At 54.7% G+C, this 16,008-nt stretch overlaps 1 protein-coding gene across 1 annotated transcript in view; it reads right to left on the bottom strand.

Moving 5' to 3' along the window:
• LMO1 (LIM domain only 1) overlaps window positions 1-15,775 on the bottom strand; it is a 40,789-nt gene extending 25,014 nt beyond the window's left edge. The window contains exon 1 of the mRNA XM_040258434.1: window positions 15,577-15,775. Coding sequence (XP_040114368.1) covers window positions 15,577-15,598 — 22 coding nt within the window. The 5' untranslated portion in view covers window positions 15,599-15,775. The remainder of the gene's footprint in view (window positions 1-15,576) is intronic.
• Between the last annotated feature and the right edge of the window lie 233 nt (window positions 15,776-16,008).

Below are 16,008 nucleotides of genomic sequence, written 5' to 3'. Positions count from 1 at the left end.
TCCTCTGCAAAATGGGACTAATGCTGAGCTCCAGCCTCCTGGAGGTGCTGTGAAGATGAAATGAAAGGTGCTGGGACATCTGTGTCCTTCCTGGTACGAGGTGATGCAGGGAATAGAGGCGCTCGGCCTCCTGGGGAAAGAGGTGAGTCACTCTCTCTGGGGGCAGCTAAGCTGTTGGACACCTGGGGCCTGAGATGCTATTCCGGAGGCTGACCTCTCACAAGCAATAGGAAGCTTCTTAAGATTGTCCCAGTGGTCCTCTGGCTTCCCAGGTAACTCAGTGGGTAAAGAATCCACCTGCCAGTGCAGAAGTCTCAGGAGATGTAGGTTCGATTCTGGGTTGGGAAGATCCCCTGGAGGACAACCCACTCCAGTATTTTTGACTGGAGAATCCCACAGACAGAGGGGCTTGGTGTCTCTGGGGTCAAAAAGCGTTGGACAGACTGAAGCAACTGAGCACACAGGCATGCAATGATCCTTTGCACCCTGTGCCACCCCACCCCCTACCCACTTCCTTGAGTATGAGCTAGACCTAGAGACTTGCTCCCAAGGAAGAAAATACAGCAAAAGTGATGGAATGTCACATCTGTGATTAGATGTGTCACATTTTATAAAAGACTGTGACTTCCTGCTTGCTAGCAGACATTCTCCCTTGGTGGCTTCAAGGAAGCAAGCTGCTCTAGTGGAGAAACCCATGAGGCATGGAACTGAAGGCAGCCTTTGGCTATCCTTCAGTGGAGAATGGAGGCCCTCAGTCCAGCAGCCCACAAGGAATTGAATCCCACCAACAGCCACATAAGGAGAAGGCAATGGCACCCCACTCCAGGATTCTTGCCTGGAAAATCCCATGGACGGGGGAGCCTGGTGGGATGCTATCTATGGGGTCGCACAGACTCGGACATGACCGAAGCGACTTAGCAGCAGCAGCACCAATCACCACATGAGTGAGCTTGAAAGCTCATTCCCCCAGATGAATCTTCAGATGAGACCACAGTCCCAGCCAGTGCCTTGATTATTATGACAGACCCTGAACAGAAGACCTAGCTGAGTACCTGAACTCCTGACCTACAGACACTGTGAGATTAAAAAGTGGGTTCTTTTTTAAGCTGCTAAATTGTGAAATAATTTGTTACACAGCAAGAGATAACTAATATACCACCACACTGGTGGATACACACAGGACAGGAAGAACCTTTCCTCAGGCCAGAGAGAGGGGGCCTGTGTACAGATCTCAGCCCTACAACCCCTGTTGTTGTGAGCCTCCTGGAGCCCGGTTCTGGCTGTGTAGTATGGAGAGGTCGGAGGACAGAACACTCTCTAGCCTGCTGTAGCAGATTCCCTGTTCTCTGCTGGGCAGACCAGGAAAGTGGGTGGGGCTGACCCACTTCCCTGTGGAGTCATTGCCCCGGGTCCTCTCCAAAGAACACTCCTGCCGGAGCTCTGAACCCAGGCACATCTGGAGCGGAGTAAACTTTTCAAAGCACACCCACATCCACTTTCTCCCCTGCTCCTCCCAAAACCCTAGGAATGTGAGAGAAACCACATCAATCACCTTTAAGACCATCAAGAGCTGTGTGAAGATGGTCATGATCATACCCGTTTCAGCAGTTAGAATTACTATTCAGTTTACTATCTAGAATTACCTAGTGACCAAAGTGGGATTTGAACTCAGTCTGTCTGACTAAGCCCAAGCTAGTTTCACTTGGAAAATTAAGAAACGGAGAGTTCAAGCATTCATGAGGCAGCCCCCCACAATCCATAGGCAGCCCCCCACAATCCAGGCTGTACAGTCTATCACCAAGGGATCAGGAATTGGGGTTTTTAAAGATTCAGGGGACAGGAAAATCTGGATGGAGTGGGTGCCCGTGGGGGCCATCAGAGCCCAGACCAGGGCTGCTCCCACTTATCCAAAAAGAACCAGCCTCCCTCCCCGTCTCTATCAAGTCATTGTGCCAACCAGCAAAGGTGAATTATTAAAACTCCCTTCTGGGGTACCACATGGATTTTTCTCCACTGAGATTCCAAGCAGAGGGGCGGCTGCTCCCGCCACACAATATTAAAATGTCAGGAGTTTAAGGTCTGCGTTGGTTGAGTCATAAGTTATCAGCACCCAGTGAGGGCCGACAGAATGCCTCCCTTAAATTATTAAGCAGAAAGCGTCAGACTGTAATATTTTGCTAAACCAAAGTACAGACACAGACAAAGATGTCATTTCAATATTTGAAACCAGCAAGTTTAATTTAAAATAAGAGCAAACCAATAAGCTCAGAACATAGCGGCGTATGAGAGGAAAATTATACTGTGAGAGGAAAAAAAGTGGAAGGACTTAAGAAATTTATAAAAGTAATCTCCAAGTGGAAATTAGAAATCAAGGCCTAGAAACAGAATAACACAAAAGAAATATTACTGTCCACTTTCTAAATCAATATAACACTGCTCCACGCTGGAATTACCATGGTAACTCAAGTAAAAAGAATCAAGCAATTCTTATTATTTCAAAATAAAATCACAGCCTGAAGCCTGGGTTTTATTACAACCACTGATAGATCGCTGGCTTGTATTTATCTGAAATATTGCTTTTCAATCAGCTGGTTTATGAATGTACACGGGCCTCTCACCAGCCCACTTACTGCCCTGTTTTGAGGCGAGGGGCTAACCAATGAATTGATTCCCGCCTGGCTGCATCTGCATGGATGCCCAGGTTTCAGTCCACTCTGGGAACCATGGAACTTCACGCCCCTTCCAACTGATGGGTAGCTTTGCAGGACAGACGAAAAGCCAGAGAAGGCAGTGGGGCCTGACCTCACTGTGGTCCCCGCCAGTCTTCCCCATGGAGGAACCGGCCAGGCTCTGATGTCAGCTCCCAACAATGGCCCCCACAGGAAGCCTCCCACACCCCCAACCCCAAGTCACCCTCTCCCATGAGCTTCCCCTGCAGCCCTGTTACAGACCATTCCTGATCCTACTCAGGGTCACAAGTGTCCTCTCCCATCCTCAAGCCTGCCAGCTGCAACAGGGAGCTGGGAGCCAGCAGAGCACAGAGAGGGAGTGCGGATGGCCTGGGCTCACAGCCAGCTCTGGGCTTGTGAGTTGTGCAACCTGTACGTGGCTCTAAGTCTCTACCCCTCCCCATATTCACACCCTTTGCAATGTGACTTTTCACCTCCTTCCTTCAAGGATAGAACTGTTCTCCCATCTCTTGAATTGGGGCTGGCCTTGTGATTTATTTTGGCCAACAGAATATAACGTGACAATATCCCAGAGCCAAGCCGAGGCCTCAAGAAGCCTTGTGCACATTCATTCTGGACCTGCCTCCAGCCTGGGAACCATCTAGAAAAGTCTGCTGGATGATGAGGGACATAGTCTTGTTATCCCCAGCATCCAGCTGATCAGCCATCCCCCAGGCATGAGCGAGTCCAGCCAAGGCCCAAAAAACCCCTTAGCCAAGCCTAACCTTCATTACTGACACACAGATTCAAAAGCTAAATAGATGCTTGTTGTTTTGAGCCTCTGAGTTTTGGAGTGGTCGGTTATGCAGCAATAACTAACTGATACACATGCACAGTACAATGCTTGCTTTTAATTAAGGGCTCAGTGAAACAAGAGCTGCCGTGTAAAGACTAAGAGGCCAAAGCCAGAGAGATCATCCTGCATCTGTGTAGAGAGCACTCTCACTTCACATGGACACTAGGCTTCCAGGAGTACCAAGTGTGTACATGGACATGAGGTGCCAGTTTAAGTGTTGCCCCCACTGTAGACATGTGAAAACTGAGGCCCAGAAGTTGCCTGAAGTCACCCAGCAGTCAGCTGGGTCTCCTGACTTCAGGCTGCACCTGAAGCAGTAGGCCACTCAAGAAAGCCCACTTAGGAAGGGGTGGCAGGTGGAGTTGGGGATCCAATCTGACCCGGTAGGCCTGCACTCTGAGGCATCTGTCCCTGCACCTGAGCCAGCCCCCCTCCCCCCTGCCCTCCACTCCTGTTAGGTCAGCCACAATTGGCTCCTGCCTCAGCCAGAACACAAAATAAACATCTTCCAACCAATGAGAGATGAGCTTGTAGCTAGTTGGGTGGATGTGACTCTGAACAGGACCTGGAATGGTCTGTAAGAAGCCTAGGCTGCCTGTAGGCTCCCTCAAGGCCAACCAAAGGGTAGAGAGGATGCATCAGGCAAGGGGGACAGCATGAGTAAGGGTACAGAGGGAAATGCCAGAACGGCATGGGAGATAAAACCAGAGTGGACATATCAGTCCTGCCCAGCCTAGTGTGGCAGCAGGTATCTGCTAGAATGTCAGGGTGGCAAAGGCTGGGTCCTCTGGTACCAAAAGAAAGGTGGTAGATGGGATGGGAGAATGGTGGTGGAAGAGTTAGGTCCAGAGTCCCAGATGAATGTAGTCCAGTGGTGTGTTGATAAATATCTCACAACTGATTCTCCAGGAAAAAAGAAACCTTGATTTCCAGTGTTTGCCAATTTCTGTGGTGTTAATATTTCCACTATGGCTTGTATCAAGTTACCAATGTGATGTCACTGAACTCAGAGTTGGAAGGGATGTGCAAAATCAGCTTTTGCAAGTCAGCACAAGGTGACTCCACTGGTGTAGCCCTATCTAGAGTACAGACCTACCAGGAAAACTCAGGCCAGCAGCATCACAGAAAGTTCAGCCAAGGCTGGGAGGATGTCGTGTGTGCCTTGGTGTCCTTCAGCTCCAGGCAGAGCAGGCAGGCAGCATGGGCTATAGGCCACATGTACCTCTGGGGTTTCTCCAGCCCATGAAGGCCCAGGTCAGGTTAGCGCCCATCAGCACCTACCAGGAGGACCTACCTACATCTGAGAACACATGTCCTGGCTGTCAGTGGGGCCATGAGTAGGATGCCCAGACACATGGTCTTGGTTAGGCTCATATTCCTCCTTATCAGAGATTTCTACCATCCAGGCTTGTCACACTTTGGGTACAGGCAGAGGCATGGAAGCCAGGATGGAACACAGAAAGACGCTAAAGCTCTGGGCTTTAACTCCCTACGTAATTCTGGGCAACTTTAAGTCTCAACTCTGCCACTATAAATGGAAGGGCTTACAAAGAGTGATTTTGGAGGCTTCTTCCCATGGTGCTACCTGACTGTAAGGACCTGAACAGTGATGAGTAGTGAGTTTGCCCTGCCTCCCGGACAGTGGTGAGGGATGGCCATGATGGATAAACTAGAGAAAAGGGAGGATGAGGGCCCAGTGCCGGGCAGCAAACAAAGCACGGATCTGGGCACAGGACTATTTCAGATCAGCCTGTGGTTTTGCAGATAGCACTGTTACTGCACAATGCACGAAGCTTCCTGGTTTATTATGTATGTATGTGTACATTATCTGAGTGAATTCTGATAACAATCCTGCCAGTTAGATGTGGTTGTTCTCACCATAGAGATGAGAAAGTATAGAGGCAAAACCACCTCAACGCTGGGTTGGCACAGAACACAGAACTACAGTGGACATATTGGGCCTACGTAGCTCAGCACAATAGTAGATGTGGCAGCCAGTCCCATAGTACCTGCCACACTGGGTATCAGGTCCTTTTTTCTACCTTCATCCCTAGCTGCTTCCAAACTTCATAATGTGCCTGATCAGGGGTTCCTGGGAGGTCCTCTGGCCCCTGGAATTGGACCTGAACAACAGTTTTGGCCTCCTGGCTACACGGGGACAGCTCTGCCCTTTGTGGGATGTAGCTCTGGAGGGGGCCTACATTGGCTGAGGACCCCATGCTGGCTTGGGTCACTTTCATCAGCCAACCAGCTCTGTCTTCTGTTCAGAGAAGGCCCAGCCAGGACCACTCTCCAGCTTCAGCAGCCTTGCCTGTGCCAGCAGTCCAGCTGTGCTGAGGCTAAACCTCACGTCTCTTCCGATCATAGAGGGTCGGCCGCCAATGCTCACTGGCAACCATCCATCTGTTCCAAGGGGGAGAGACCAAAATAGACCTCCTCTCGGTCCTACTCTCAGATGGGGCTTTCTAAGCAGTTCCTTAAATGGAAGCAGGTGGGGCAGCCACCCCATCTGATTCTGGGACTTGGAGCTAGGTGGGAAATCAATTCTCAGGAGGGATGAGAAGCAGGCCCCGGCTCTAGGAAAATGCACATTTCCATGTGCTAAAAGCATCGTTGTGGGACATGAAAGAGAGAGAGAGGCAGTTCCTACGGCCACAGAGGCCAAGTGAGTGGCCAGGCCAGGGCCGAGCCCCGGCACGCAAAGGGTGAAGCTTTTAGGCAAGCAGCGGCCAGTGATCTCAGCTTCCCCCAGTCCTAATGCTCCTGAAAGGCTCTCTCCCACTCCCTGTAATTGGGCATCAGTAGTTAATGCAGTATTGACTGCATTACACGCTCCCGTGCCTCCCTCGCTAATGCCAATTGCATCACCTTGTACAGTCACCGGCTTGCTTAGCCAATAGCCGTTAAAAGCAATCCAAATCATGAATCATATGGGAAACTTTTAGCAAGACACTGCCATCCAAGGAGACAATTTACAGTTGAGTTAATCTGGGTACATTAGCGAGACATGGATTCCGGACGACAGACCAATTTATGTTGTTTCCCTGTCCCCCCACCCTGTCCCCCCCCGTCCCGAGCTCTCCGCATGGGCAGATGAATGGAAGAGCAGGGAACAGACAGAAGCACCTGCTTTTTACCCTGGGCTCTGGGAGGGGGTTGGGGAAAGCCATCCTTATGGGCTCCCTGCCTCGCTGACTTTGGGAAGGAAGGGGACATAGCTGTACATGCTCAGATTTTGTGATGCTTCATTCCCCTGCATGAGTAAATGGCTGAAGCCCAGGCCAGACTGGTGGGTGCAACTGGAGACCCTTCTCTTCCAGGCACATGGCGAGTGCCAGGCCTGCTCTCTACCGTGCCAGCCTCACAAGGCCTCTACCAGCCCTCAGCAGAGAGCAGTGTCCAGTGGGCTCCACCCTCCTGCCCATGGGTTGGGGTTTGCACTACGAAACAGCATCAGGGCCCACTCCCTCCCTGCCTTTCCTCCAGGACCAGGGAGGTCCTGGCCACACTCTGTTGGGAGAGGCCCCTAGGACCCTCTGTGGTCCAGAGCATGACGGGATATTCTAGGAGGTCCTGCTGGTCAGTAGCCAAGTGTAGCTGAGAGCTTGCCCCCATGGATCAACCTAGTCTGCTGTGGAGGTCGTGCTCACAGTGGTCATTAACAATTGAAGATGCACTGTCTGGTCCTCCTCAGGCCAGCTCCAATCTCCTTAGGTCTTTTTAACTTATTAAAAATGCCCTAGGAATTAAGTCTGGCATTTAGTTCCACTGGCTGCCTGTTTCCTGTAGTCGCCCCGGCCCTCCTGCCGGGCTTATGCAGAGGCAGCTTACACCCAGACCTGCCCTTCTGCAGCACACACGTGGGGCACTTGGGGGTGACTTCAGCATGCTCTCCTGCCCATTCCTTCACAACCTGAGGCTCTCCCTGTTTCTGGGGCTGCCTGGACCCTCTGCTGCCTGCTCCTGCTCTAGGGCCATTTCTCCAACAGGCTGAGAGCAAATCTGACTCTTCAGGGTTCAGGGCTATAGCTCCCTTTGGACCACAAACCTCCCCTGAAAGCCCACTGCCTGGTGCCAGTCCAAGCACAGGTGCCAGGGGGAGAAGGGTGGTTTCTCCAGGAAAGTTGGAGCTGGGCTCCCTTTGCTGACAGGCAGGCCCCACGGCATGTAGAAAGGCAGGACCCTGAGTTCCAGTAAAGTGGAGCTGGCTAGGCCAAGAGCAAGCATCCAAATGAAAGCAATTAATCTTGAAACCCGAAGTTTAACCGTTTGCAAAACAGATCTTTCCTCTCTGTGGTGGCCCTTCACTGCTCGACCTAATGGATTACTTTATTAATAATGCACTGTGCTTAAAAGCAAAAAAAAAAAAAAAATTTTTTTCTGACGATTCAATACTTCAGAAAGTCTCTTAAACCCGTTGCTACAGCAAAGCGATTGATATTTTATTATCTTTCAGAAGTGCAACATGAAAGCCCTGCAGCCCAGCAGAGCAAGAGCTTTGGTCCTCGGCAGCTGGCAGACCTGACTTCAACCAGAGGAGCCTGGGCCTCTTCCCACAAGATGCTGTCAGGTGGAGAAAAGGCGTTGGGGGTGGTTAATAGGAGCCCGAGTTCCCCGCTGCAGCCAGACAAAGGGTGCAGTCCACAGCCGGGAGGAACACACTCCTCGGGGCCCTGGGTACCACTGCTGCCACCCAGCCCAGACGGCCACCTGCTGGGAGAGCATTAAGTGTGAGGAAGGTTTGGGGTGGGGGGGGGCGGTGAGGATGTGAATGGGTCTAGAGCCTTTCTTCCTCCACCTAGCTGAAGGTACCACCTTCAAGATTTCTTGGAACCAGGAGATGCTAGACTCCAACAGGGAATGGAGGGTGGATTTATGAGCAAAAAGGCTGCTTTTGAAAGACATGCTCAGGACACAAATCAAATGACTCCTCAGGACTTAAGCCAGTCTTCTTCCTTGTGCTGTGAGGGGTCCCAGAGCTCAGTGATCTCAGCACTACTGGGCACCACATCGTTAAGACTGGGCAGGCTGGGGGACCTTAGGGCAGAGTCAGCTCTTCTCTACAGGTCTGGGGAACACTAAGGGAAACACATATACCAGGGTGGGTAGGCAGGAGACTGGTTGAAATGACCTCCAGAGAACCATTTCCATTTAGGGCTCATCTAGAAACCTTTAGTACACAGAGCCGAGGCATTCTGGGGTGCCTGCACAGGGTACAAGAGCTGGTGCTGGTGGCGGTGTTATCTTGTCAGCTGGAAGCCAGTCTTCCTGCCTGAGGCCACCTGTGTACAGGGCCTGGGTCTTCTGGATTTCTGGCTTGGGCCTAGGGAGTCAGTGCCAAACAATCTGGGCTGAAGACAGACCCCAGTTTTCACGTGCTCCCCATGGTGGGAGCACCTCCAAACACCAAGGAAGGACCTGGCTGCCCTGGCTCCTCACTTTACCAAGAGGAAAAGTGAGGTCTTGAGATGGGCATGACTGGTCCAAGACAACACGGGGAGTGGATGAGAAAGGAGCTAAAGCAAGGACTCCTCCTTCCTTGTCTGGCCTCACCCCAGACCTCTTCTCCTTTCCAATTTGTACACACCTGCACCAGCCCAGCCCTCTAATGGCCCACCTGGGGCTCCAGGGGAGGGGCCCACAAAGAAAGAACAGCACACAGGAAGTGGGTGTCTCACCCTAGTCAAACCCTGGCAAACCGATTCTTTTGGCCTGAGCATTTAGTCCTCCTCCCTCTCTTTCTACACATATGCCCAGAAATGGGCTGACCAGCCAGAGCTCCCCAACATGCCACCCCTGGGCCAGATATTTTAAACGGCTCTTCCTGCCTGAGGTCTCAGTGGGTGGAAGGGAGGCTAGGGACATCGGCACACAGTGGCAGCGAAGCGAACATCCTGTGTGACCTTAAGTCACTTAACTTCAGATTTCCACCAAGTGACCAGGTCAGGAACACCACCAACCTGGAGGCCAGAGGGCACAGACCTCCATACTCACTGGGAGAGGTCAGCTGATGTCACTCAAAGAGGACTCCCGCTGACTCACAGGAAACCCCTCTTCTCACGTCCTCACCAGCAGCACAACGCAGCTGGGGCCTGGATGCTAACAATTACATTCATGTCTCCCGACAACACTAACCCACCAGGTAACCCTCACCTCCAGGGCAGGAGGGCCTGGGCCAGGGCCAGGGCAGGGCCACTCTCCCGATCCTGAGGGCTGCCCCTGGGTCACAGGACACCCGCTGGTTTTACCCTCAAGGGGGCTGGGTTCTCCGACCTCTCCTGCACATAGCAGGACAATTACTGCGGGACAGTCGCAGTCAGGAAGGCTTTGGGTGTGTGAGATCCCCTGCTCGTGGCTTCTAGCCACCACGGGCCCAGCTGTTCTGACCTCTCAAGCGCAGTGAAGCTTTTGATCAGGGTAGGTCCTGGTGGCTCCGGCACGCGTGCTACTGGCCAGGAGCGGGACACTTTCTTCCTCTGGGCCAAACTCCTGCCTCCGAGCTCAAGAGCCCGCAGGGAGACAGTGGGCAGCACAGGAGGCGTCCCTTTATCTCAACGAGTTTTCGGGCAGCTGTGTCCCCGAAGGTCCGGCCGGCTTTCCCCCTGGCCTGCCAGGCACCCCGGTGGCCACCTTCTTTCTGCGCGCCAGCCGGCCGCAAGCTCTGGAGTCCGATTTCCCGAAGCCACTGGTTTGCTCGGCGCTCTGCGACTCTCGGTTACGCGTGCGGCGCGAGGGTGATGGCTGCGGTGAGAGGAGCAGCCGCAAAGACGAAACGCTCTACGCGAACCGCCTCTGCGCCGAGATCCGAGGGCAGCCGGAGCCTCCACGGGGCCCCGCAGAGCATCACACGGCCGGAGCACAGCTCGCCCGCCCGCGGTCCGGTTCGGCCTGGCCCGGCCCCGGGGGCGCGCAGCCCACAGCTCCCTTGCTTCCCCACCCCAGTCCCAAGCCCCCTGGGGACCGCCAGCCCAGCACAGCCCGGCGTGTGCGCGCCCGTGTCCCGGCGTGTGTGTTCCCGCGCGCCGCGGCGGGGGCGCAGGGGCGCGGGGCGTTGGGACCCCCCGCCCGCCACCTACCGTCCTCCTTGTCCAGCACCATCATCTCGGGCGCTCCGTGTCCAGCCGCAGCTCGACTCGGCCGGGAGAAGGGCGCCGATTCCGGGCGCGCTTCGGCGGGGCGGCCGGTCCTCGGGCAGCGAGCGGACTCTAATTACCCGCTTGTCCGGCTCTTAACCTAGATTGCACTCAGCTAGAATTACATTCAGGAGTGAAGCACTTCGCAGATACAAAAGCAGTCTCACCTACTTTTGTGCCTCAGAATTGCAAGGAACTACGAACTGCAATTTGGAGAGGGAGAGGGAGAGGGAGCGAGAAGTGGGAAGAGAGGATCAGAGCCGTTTCTTTGATTCTCACCTTCTAAATGGCTCAATTTGCCCAGTATAATCTGTCTTAATGTAATTGCATTTGATAGCTCATAACCCTGGCTCTGGCAACGACACAGCTTTCAGCCTCATAAAGTGTTTTCCCCTCGGATTTAATCTGAATCTCAATCTAAAATTATATTCAAAGAGATGGGGGAATCTCGGCGGCCGTCTCCCGCTGCCTTTCTCCCTCAATGTATGAGGTTTGCACTCCTGCTACTGAATAAATGCACACATTTCCCGAGGCCCCCCTCCCTCCCAAGTTAATGGGGAGTGGAGACGCGCGGCTGCCCGGTTCCGCAGCGCCACCTGGAGGCCTCTAGGCCTCAACTCGGCGCGTGGCTCTGCTCAGGCCCCAGGGTCCTCATTCCCAATCACTGTCTGGTAGACCACTCCTGTCTGTCAGTCCCCTCAGCCTTGATTTTGGCCCCCTCCCACGGGGCACTCTTTCTCTGACCACGTACCCTACCTTCCTACCTCCTCTCTCTGGGGTTCCTGGTTGCTTCCTGGATTGTTTGGCAAAGTTAACCCTCTGCAGGGCACAGATTTTCCCACTGTTGAGTCTTCCATCACCACCCTTACTCCAGCAGCCCTTCCGAAGAGCATCTGGATTTCACAGAGAATGAGATCCTGTCTCAGCTTCTATCTGAGCAAGCACAGCATGGCCTTGAAGGTTATTACTTTCATTCCACAACTATTTATTGAGCACATATTATGCACCAAGGTCTATTCTAAGGCACTTGGGGATACAGCAGTGAAAACAGATTCCTACTATTACCGAGTTGATGATTCTTGCTTAGTAATGCAGGAGGCAGGAAGAGATACAGTGTTCATCTCCTCTCCTTCTGAACCCTGCTTTTCTCTGAGCACCCTGGGGCTGGTGTCCAGGCTGCCTTCTCCAGGAAGGCCACTCTTCAATATCAAGGGCTTTTTTTTCTCTCTTGACAGTACAGAGTTCCAGGATGGGGTGGAAATCTTAACAGCTCTTCTCCAGACACATGTGCCAGAGGCTCATCCCCCACAGTCACTTCCAAGGATTAGATCCAGGCAAGGAGAAGGAAGCTGGAGTCCTTGGAGGGGCAAAGGGCCATCACGACTTCATCTCGTCTCTGCCTATTACCAATAGGGGACTTTTGCAAGTTATTTTCTCTCCCTGGGGCCTCAGTTTCCCTGTCTGTGAAGCAGAAGACAGCTTTGCTATCTCCAAATTTGCTGTGGGGATCAGATGAGACAATGCATATGAATGTGCTTTGTAAACTGTGGCACCCTGGACAACGGTTGGGGGGAGGCAGTGGGTACAAAGGAGATTTGAAGGCCAGGTCATGCCCCTTAAGCCCTAGAGGGCCCCAGTGTGGGGTGCCTGATGGGAGGGGGAAGGGGAGAGGGGATGGTGCTGCAGCCCATCCTCCTCTACCCTAGGCAGGAAAGTCAAGCTTTGAGAAAACAGAAGAGAGGCTGCTTCTAATGAGATGCTTCATCCGCAGCTCAGAGAGTTTCGCTTTCCCCTTCATCTTGAATACTTAATCCTAATAGTCCTTGAGTATATTTGATGTTAAATATATCATTTTGCTCAGACTCACCATCCCTCAGGACTGCGAGCTTGATCTCTCCCCTGCCACTGCAGCTCAACTGTACCCTGAGGGTCTGAGGGAGGCTTTGGCACTGCCGCCGCCGGCACATTTAGTGCCAGCCCCTCACCCCAGCCTGAGCTGGGGGCCTGACAGCACAGCAAGCACTGGACCTGGCAAGGGGGAGCTTCTTTCTGTAGACACCTCTTTGCTACCTGGAGGTGTTCACTCTACAAGGGCTGTGGCCTTACTCATGGCCTCCGGGACTGCTTCTCCTCACTCTCAGGGTCTGGCCCTGATCCACAAACCCAAACAGATTACCTGGGGCCACCTTCTCACTCTCAGGTGTGTGCTTGGGACTCTGTCCCAACCTCAGCTCTCCTCAGCTCCCAAGGTGCCCAATTAGCACCCACACAGTTAGCAGCATCTCTTTCGGGAGTCAGGGGCCTTGCAGCCCAACCCAGGGACTGGGGCAGGCGTGGGTTACAGAACAATGCTGTAGAAGAGGCTGGGGTGTTAGCAGGGGGTTGGTGTTGTGTGTGAAGGGCTAGCTGCCTTTGCCCACAGGCAGTTCCCTCTGCAGCCCCAGTGATGAGCACTGAGCTGCCACACTCATCTGGAGAGGGGCCTCCACAGAGGCCTTCTGATGGACAGAGCTACCCAGCAACCCTTGGACGCTTTGGGTGACTTGAGCTCCCACCCAGGAAGGGGCCTGCAGGCTGCTCCTCCAGCAGCCTCCCTCGCAGCTTATGGGTAATTGTTGGGCAGGGAGGTAACTCCTGTGCCCACGCTCACTCCCACCCAAGCTGCCTTCAGGTCCAGGGGCACGCCCACAACACCGAGGTGGAATTCTCGTATCCCCTGGGGCTGGGGGGCGGGGGTGGGGTGGGGTGGGGGGTGTCTGTATCTGACACATTCCACAGGTGATGAGCATGTACTCTGACTGTGATACTGCCAAGAGTGCTCCAAAATGCCGTTGAAATGCCTCTGGGGACAGCAGAGGGAGGCTAGTTGCTCAGCCCCCTAGGTTACAGTGAGCAGAAAGGGGGTGAGCCTGGCTGCTTTACAAAGTTTTGGGCGGGTCCTAGCAGTTTGTCATTGCATCTGGCAGTAAAGTCCCAATGAAGGATTCCTGCACTGGGGTTGTGGGGGAGGGGGCTGAAAACCTGATGCCCCGGGGGCCCAGCAGACCAGATATTCCAGAACTCCTCAGTGGGGCTTGTCACATGTGCCTTGGCCTGAGGGCCTGCTTCCAGCTCCAAGATGGAGTTACAAGCTGGCCTCACAGGTGACACTCAGATGGGGTATCTGGAGCGACAAAGGCCCGTTCCCAGGGGCCGCCACAGCTGAGGGGACAGAGTGAATCTACAGACTTTGCGTACCATCAGGATGCCTGCTGGCCAAGTTCAGGCGCCCCACCCTGCCCAGCCTCCTACTCCCACAAAGCAGCCCATGCATAGGGATTTGCAACCAATTAGAGTGGCAAAGTAGACAGTTGGCAAACTTTTCCTCTTTCAGTTTCTGGAAGCCCAGGACAGGCCTTCCAGGAAGCTGCCATTATAACTTGTTAGGTTTTGTGAGGGCCTATGGAGAAGGCAATCGCACCCCACTCCAGTAGTCTTGCCTGGAGAATCCTATGGATGGAGGAGCCTGGAAGGCTACAGTCCATGGGGTCGCTAAGAGTCGGACATGACTGAGCGACTTCACTTTCACTTTTCACTTTCATGCATTGAAGAAGGAAATGGCAACCCACTCCAGCGTTCTTGCCTGGAGAATCCCAGGGACGGGGGAGCCTCGTGGGCTATGGGGTCGCACAGAGTCAGACACGACTGAAGTGACTTAGCAGCAGCATGCAGAATCTACACTCCAGAAAACAAGTCTCCCCGTCCCTCCAATGAAGGCCAACCCACCCCTGCACAACAGCCCAGAGAAGGTTGTGGATATAGGCTGTCGACCAGATGTCCTAGTTTGACCCAGTTCTCTGGACTGAGGGGTTTCCAGGACCCGGGACTGTCAGTGATAAAACAGGGATGGTCCTGGGCAAACCAGGACAGTTAATCACCCTATTGGGAGGTGGCAGGGTGGGACAAGGGACTAGCGGGGCCAGAGTGAAAGGCCAGGCACCCAGACCCCTCCCTGCACACCGGCAGCTGCCTCCCAACCCCCAATTTCCCAGCCTCCTGCCTTAGGGCTTCATCTCCCTGGCTCCAGAGAACAGCCCTAGTAACTGGGGATGCTCCATGGACCAGAAGAGCTGTGAGTTCTCCTAAGAGAATGGCAGTTACAATGGGAAGGGTGTGAGCTGGACCCAGGGGTGGTTAGATTTTCTGAGAGTCAAGCTTCCTTATGCAACTAGGGTTGGGGTGGGTAAGTAAAGGGTCTTTAAGAAAAATAATAGGAGATTTACTAAACAAAATTACAACGGAAGGGCTCTGAAGCTTAAAAACTCATTCCTTCAAGGTGAATCCGCCTCTGCTATCTTGGATATACAGCCCATCCACATGCCCTAACCGGCAGTGCACCTCCCAACACTCTGGGCTGGGGTAACTGATCGGTGAGAGTCCTCCCCAGCCCGGTCAGGTGTGAAGCCATGTCACCCATCCCGCAGCTATGAAGTTCCAGACCTGAAGGACCCCAGGACGGTGCTGGTTGGAAGGCACCCCCACCCCAGGGTTTTCTGGGCATCCTCCTGGGGGAGACTTTCCGCAAGGGTGCAGAAGCGGGAACATGCAGATACCCAGTGGGGAGGCAGAGAGACTGAGGTCAGTGGGCACTGCGGGGAAGCCCACGGCGCGGATTGGAGAGGTGCTCCTTTGCCCGCGAGGCGGCAAGAGCCAGTGAGAAAGTTCCCTGCCCGAGCGTGCAGGGCTGCCGGGCTTGGCTGGCCCGTGTGACTTCCTAATCCGGCTGAGGAGCCTCGGGCTGAGCCCGGCACTCCGACAAGCACCCGCGCGCACCTCCACCGCGGGGCTTCCGGGGAGCGGGCCAAAGGCGGCCGGGGCCGGGCGCGGGGGAAGCTGCAGCCGCCCTCGCCCTGCGCCCCGCGGGTACCCGGGCACCTACCGTCCTCTTGGTCCAACACCATGGTCCCCGGCGGCTCCAGCCCGGCCCGGGCCGAGGACGCGGAGGTGCGGGCGGCTCGGACTCCACCGTCGCCCGTCTGCTTTGCTCCCGCCGGCCCCGCGCGGGCTCCGCGCCCGGCGAGCGCGGCCGCGGACTGGGGCGGATCGACCGGCGCCCGGAGCTGAGCCCCACCGGCTAGGAGCTCCGGCAGGCGGGCGGGCGGGCCGGCCAGACCCGGGGGCGGGGCGGGACGGGGCGGGGCTGGGGCGGGGCTGGGGCTGGGGCGAGTCCGCCCAGCCTCGATGGCCAAGCCGAGCCGAGCCGGCAGCCGCTGCCCGGGCCGGGCCGGAGCCGCCGGAGCCGCCGCCGCCGAGCGCTCTTCTCTCCGCGCGGGCCGCGCTCGCTCAGCCGAGTGAAGAAGCCTGCGTTTCC

This window comes from Oryx dammah, unplaced genomic scaffold (assembly GCF_014754425.2).
Source record: "Oryx dammah isolate SB20612 unplaced genomic scaffold, SCBI_Odam_1.1 HiC_scaffold_17, whole genome shotgun sequence".
Lineage (NCBI taxonomy): Eukaryota > Metazoa > Chordata > Mammalia > Artiodactyla > Bovidae > Oryx > Oryx dammah.
The sequence above is the reverse complement of the archived record's forward strand: the minus strand, read 5'-3'. Positions and strand labels throughout refer to the sequence as shown.